This window comes from Vigna umbellata, chromosome 4, assembly GCF_029865625.1.
Source record: "Vigna umbellata cultivar VRB3 chromosome 4, Vumbellata_1.0, whole genome shotgun sequence".
In the NCBI taxonomy this organism is placed as follows: Eukaryota; Viridiplantae; Streptophyta; class Magnoliopsida; order Fabales; family Fabaceae; genus Vigna; species Vigna umbellata.
In genome coordinates, this window is record NC_142168.1 from 39,496,272 (window position 1) to 39,502,408 (window position 6,137).

At 36.7% G+C, this 6,137-nt stretch overlaps 1 protein-coding gene across 1 annotated transcript; it reads left to right on the forward strand.

Moving 5' to 3' along the window:
• Positions 1-799: 799 nt before the first annotated feature.
• On the forward strand, positions 800-5,032 carry LOC124834523 (ATP sulfurylase 2-like). The gene is made up of 5 exons (XM_088113935.1): positions 800-1,558; positions 2,805-3,210; positions 3,385-3,645; positions 4,075-4,161; positions 4,610-5,032. The coding sequence occupies exons 1-5, from the start codon at positions 993-995 to the stop codon at positions 4,742-4,744; spliced, it is 1,455 nt and encodes a 484-aa protein (XP_087970061.1). The 5' UTR covers positions 800-992; the 3' UTR covers positions 4,745-5,032.
• Positions 5,033-6,137: the final 1,105 nt, after the last annotated feature.

Sequence of the window (6,137 nt, forward strand, 5' to 3'; positions counted from 1 at the left end):
CCTGGCTGACTACCTGTGTTGGACTGTATGTACAAAATCCACTTTTCTCTCGGGTAATCGATTACCAGGATTCTGTAAACGATTACCAGACCATTTTTTCAACACTCTGACTCATCCCTTGCACTACTTCGTCTCCCTACTCATCACGGGTCACTCCACACTTCTTGCGTTTACATCAATGACCAACACCCATCTCCCCACTCAGAATTTGATCAACTCCTTCCCATTAATTACCATTAATTTTATTGAAAATGGTCTTGTACTTTTCAAATTCGCCTTATAATGCTGCGTTCATTTTTCAATCACTACTTTTGTCATTATAAGTGAGATTAACACAAAGTAAAAATGATAGAGCGAGAGAGCGAGACACAATATGGAAGGGTTGAACGAACTTCTTTCCCACCCTAAACCGCCCAAACCCAATTCTTTAAATTTTACCCTGGAAATCCCAAAATACCCCTCGCCCCGTAACCCTTTCTCTGTTTTATTTTCAAATTATTTATCCAATGCAGAGCTGACACGTGGCGTTGTTAATTGTGTGTCAAAATTTCGTTGTCCAAATAACATTTTCCTTCTAAAAATATTTAAGTCTAACTTGTTTCTGTTCCTTGTCCTTGTTTTAGTGAGCACATACACAAGTGATTGAATTTTGAGTTTGGTGCGGTTTGAACAAGGAACGGTTCTACCTTTAGCTTTGAGGCTTTTAGTACAAATCATGGTCCCCAGTTGCAGCAGCAATGACTGCCACCATTTTCTCGTCCACACACTCAAAAAGGCATACGAACCCACTTGCGTGGCCTTATCACTCCAACATGTTCGCCATATTCATAGGTAGTGGTTGCCACTGAAACTGTGCCACACCATAATACCATAACACTCCTTGGTTTTGCTTCTGTGTTCCCCACGTTACACGCGTTCGTTTCTCACTTTCCCTTCTCTTCCCAGCCTTACTTCTTTCTCTCTCCAACAAGACTCCATTTTCCTTCTATAGCATGTCTCTAAGTCTAACCATCAAGCTACACTTGGCTTCATCTTCTTCCTCCCACCTCACCCACCACCACCATGCAAAAAAGGTAACAACTTTCGAAACTTGTTGCTACAACGCCAAGATTCGTCCCAAGCCCATTTATAGCACCAACCCTTTGATCATCCCCGCGTGTAGAGTTAGGCCAAGAGTGCAGTGTGGTGCCATGGTCAAGAGTTCTCTGATAGAGCCTGATGGGGGGGCATTGGTGGATCTTGTGGTGCCTGAGAGTGTGAGGGGTGCTAAGATCATTGAGGCCGAGACGCTGCCCAAGGTGCAGCTCACAAGGATTGATCTTGAGTGGGTGCATGTGGTGGGGGAAGGGTGGGCTAGTCCCTTGAGAGGGTTCATGAGGGAGGATGAGTATCTTCAGAGTTTGCATTTCAATTCCCTTAGGGTCAAGGATGGTTCTTTCGTGAACATGTCCCTTCCCATTGTGTTGGCCATTGATGACGAGACCAAAGGGAGAATTGGGTCCTCTTCGCATGTGGCGTTGCTGGGGCCTGATGGAGATTTTGTTGCAATTCTTCGAAGGTTAGTTAGTCTGATGGCGTTTTTTCGTTTCTGGTTGGTGTTTAATTTCTTGTTGATCGTTCAATTGTGGTGTTTTGTATGAATTTTGGTGGGATAGTTTAATGATTAAAATTGTGAAAGGAACAGATACCATTGCAGAAATTTTTTGAAGAAATTACCATTGCAGAAGGGGTTGGTTGAAGAAATTTTTTGAAACCCCCAAGGGGATTGGTCAGCTCCCAGAAATATGCGCTGGTAGATGATTTGTGAACATTAATGTAAATGGCTATTGTAAAACTGAACAGTAAGCTCTACGGAAGGGTGATTTGTGAACATTAATGTAAATGGCTCTAACAGAAATTATATGTTGAACCATCTTAGTCAAATTAAAACTTTTTATCCTCAAATGTTAAAATGTTGAAATGCCAAACTTGCTGAGCTAGGATGGGAATTGCTTCCATTCCGATCCCCTAGTGCAGGTGGCAACAAACTGCAACTGGCATTGTGTTGTGGAGATATCTCCTGTGTTAGAACTTGTTCATAAACAGTGTGGCAATCCATTTCACTGTCTTTGGATGATATGTGGAAAGGGAATTGGGCCTTAAAAAATGGCATGTTTCAATAGGGTTGGAAGTCCAAAAGTATCAAATAGTCTTGGAATGATTTCAAATAGGTGATCTGAAGTATCACTATCTAGTCTCCATTGTTTAGAGACATGAATTTGAGTTTGGAATGGTCTAGCTGAGATGAAAGGTCTTAGGTTCTGCTTCAAATTCCTGAAAGGCAAGAAAGTCTTGCTGAGCCTCCTCTCTTGCTACCAAGTTATGAAGTGGCTCAGTTAAAATCTGAGATGACCATAAATGGAACCAGTTCTTCTCACAAAGTCCTCATCTTTATAAAATTATGTTGTCACAATACCCTGTTAAAAACCAGATTGAGATCTACATTCATTTTTTTCTATGTGTAGGGAAAAAACTATCATGATGAGAAGATCTTGTCTGTGTAGGGGAGACCTTAAATAACTGAGGGAAAGACTTATGAAAATTGTTAAGAAATATTGACCTTTCCTAACTTCTTGTATTTTCATAAGTCTCACATTTTAGTACTTGGATGATTAATGTTCTCTTCAGTTTCAGTCTTCTGGTTTGTTTTAACTGTAAGCCATAAAGTTATTTTGAAAATAAGATTGTTGAAGTACATTAGCTATGTAAGTAAATTTCTGTCATGGCCTCTCTTAGCAATGATTAACCATTAATCTCCTATGCAGTGTTGAAATCTACAAGCATAACAAGGAAGAGAGAATAGCTAGAACTTGGGGAACCACTGCTCCTGGATTACCTTATGTTGAGGAGGTCATCACTCGAGCTGGAAATTGGCTTATTGGAGGAGATTTGGAAGTGCTGAAACCTATCAAATATAATGATGGTCTTGATGACTACAGGCTCTCTCCCAAACAACTCCGAGACGAATTTGACAAGCGTGAAGCCGATGCAGTTTTTGCCTTCCAGTTAAGAAACCCTGTGCACAATGGCCATGCCTTGTTAATGAATGATACTCGCAAACGCCTTCTGGAAATGGGCTACAAAAATCCAATTTTACTGCTTCATCCTCTTGGAGGATTCACAAAGGTTGATGATGTTCCCTTGGATGTTAGGATGGAGCAACATAGTAAGGTAATTCCTAGAGTCACCGTAATGTTAATGTGAATGAGAATGTTCTGTATCAATGTATGCTCAGAAATGACCTTGGAAGTGATTAAACTGTTGTGCATTTTCAGAAATCTATTCATTTTATTATTGAAAAATCCATGGAATTTTATCCTCAAATCTTTTTGTGTTTATGCTTAGGTCCTGGAAGATGGAGTTCTTGATCCCGAGACTACCATAGTTGCCATATTTCCATCGCCTATGCATTATGCTGGTCCAACTGAAGTACAGTGGCATGCCAAGGCACGCATAAATGCAGGTGCAAACTTCTATATTGTTGGTCGTGATCCAGCAGGTATGGGTCACCCAACTGAGAAAAGGGATTTGTATGACCCTGATCATGGAAAGAAGGTTCTTAGCATGGCTCCTGGTTTGGAGAAGCTTAACATTTTGCCATTCAGGGTAAGAAGTATTACTTTTACATGTGCCTATAGCTTCTTAATCCAGTGAGAGTTACCTTCTTTCAATGCTATCTTCTGCATGATGTTTTGCTTAGTATTTTGTACATAGTTTCTTTCAAGCTGATACTTAATTAAATCAAGTAATCAACTTATTAGGCATGCATACCATGACTTGTTTTTGGGATGAGAAATAACATTGTTTTATTCATATATGTAGAAAGTTGTTCACTTAAGCTTAATATACTAACTACCGTTATGATGCTGAATTGTTTGTTTTCTTCTGTGACTGTTTGGACGATAGATATATGTCTGATAATATATACTACCTACCATTATGATGCGGAATTGTTTGTTTTCTTCTGTGACTGTTTGGACCATAGATATATGTCTGATAATACCTGTTTTCTTGTATGCCATTTTTAAATTACAGGTGGCAGCTTATGACACTAAGGTTAATAAGATGGCATTTTTTGACCCAACCCGTGCTAAAGATTTCCTCTTTATTTCTGGAACCAAGGTATTTGATTCCCTGTCCTTCAATAATATGTTTCAGGTTCTACGAACCTTAAGTTGATACTTGTCAACACTACTCTCATCATTACATATTAGGATATTATTAGAAATTCAAATGAGAGATTGAGTAAGAATAAGCGAGATGAGTACTATATAAGAAAGATTTTAGGATTTTCGGTTGAAAGTAGTGTTTTAGTCTCTTATAGAGTCCTCATACTTTCTTGGTAAATGTAAGGACAAAAACCGAACTTTGAAATACTGAGAAATCAAAAATATATTTTACTCATTATAACATGTTAAGTGCAAGATATTGAGATGCTGGTTCTGTGAATAGAATCAAACTTTTACACTCCAATATTATGTATCATCAAGTTTGGTTTCTGAAATCCTTTGACAATTGACAACATTTCTTTACAAATTTTCATGGTTTCTTTGATGATTTATGTTTGTAGATGCGGGCTTTTGCGAGAAGCGGGGAGAAGCCACCAGAAGGTTTCATGTGTCCAAGTGGGTGGAATGTTCTTGTGAAGTACTATGAGAGTTTGCAGGCAGAGGAGCCATCTGAGCAGCCTGTGCTATCTACCTAGACATAACTAGAAGTAGAAGTTTAGCATGAATTGATTCCAAAGGGAGAGTGTTAAAAACACAGTTCTGGGAGTGCCAATTTTTGTGCCTGGTCTTCCAGCTTCATGATGAAGATTTAATCAATGCGCAAGCATATTTGAATTTTTTGTACTATATTGAATCATCCTTTTCGTTTGAAGTTACTATGACTGAGGAATTTGTTGTGGTGCATCAAGCATGATTGCAGATGTAGTCTTCTACTGTAGACTCCTGTAAGACCAGTTTAATAAGAGTTAGGGAAATTCACCACAGCCTTGGTGCTTATGTCCATCATGGGAAACGGTTCATAACTGCAATTGTGGTCACAACTTGAAGGATTTTGAAGTTTGTGATCATCATGATCGTAACTGTGCTGCATTATCTGTGTTTATCAACAATTTTTCACAATATTAAAGATTGTGACCACAATTTAGATGAGTTAAAAATTTGCTGAGATGTGATTACTGGTATGTTACCGTGTTGGGCAAGTGTATCAAGATGTGATTTTATGATAGAAGAAAAGTTTAACAAGTTTGAAGTATTTCATAAATTTATATATTTTCAATTAAACTTTTATTAAATTTTTGGTTTACGAGTACTTTGAATTTTTTATTTTTAATTAAGCTTTTGTAATTTGATTTTTTTGGTTATTATGAGACTATTATTTTGTTTTCTTATCTTTTTTTATTTTATTTTTAGTAAACAAATGTGAGATTTTGTAATTAATATAAAATAATATTAAAGTTAATGTAAAATGAATTAAAAGTGACTCTTACTATTTTTATCCAAAATATGTTGATAATGAGATTGTTACGCTTTCATGATATTTCACATTATCAACTACACTAACCAGGAAACTTTGTCACATTTTAAGTACAAATTCATTTAAAAATATTTAAATTTATCATGAAGCTTAATTAAATTTCAAATAAATTTTGTTATAATGCTGCATTATTTAATTGCTGCTTTCTCAGTGTTGAACCATCTTTGAGAGATAAAAAAGTCTAGGGAAACATAATTTGATGACTATTTATTATATTTAACTAATTTCTTTCTGTAATTTTATTTTATAATGCCAATTTTTCTCTATTAATTACCTAATTTGGTCCCTGCCAAATTTGTGGGTTGGCTATTAGGTTTCTAAAGAAAAATTCATGCATTTGGATCTTTGAAAAATTTCCCTTCTATGAAGTAAATATGAACCATTAAATCTATTAAATGACATTGTGACTTTTTTTTAAGGACTAAAAACCTTCTAACTCTTCTAAGGTTAATAATCTTAACATAATAATATACTGGGCACAGGAGATCGGATATCCCAATCTGGACATTGAATATCGATGTCTTCTAACTAAAATTGATAAGAAGTCATGGATT

Bases quoted from the DNA above. Each gene is read 5' to 3' on its own strand.
- LOC124834523 (XM_088113935.1), top strand. From the start codon at position 993: ATGTCTCTAAGTCTAACCATCAAGCTACACTTGGCTTCATCTTCTTCC. The intron at 1,559-2,804 runs GTTAGTTAGTCT...TCTCCTATGCAG, and splicing joins TTTGTTGCAATTCTTCGAAG to TGTTGAAATCTACAAGCATA. The intron at 4,162-4,609 runs GTATTTGATTCC...TTATGTTTGTAG, and splicing joins TCTTTATTTCTGGAACCAAG to ATGCGGGCTTTTGCGAGAAG.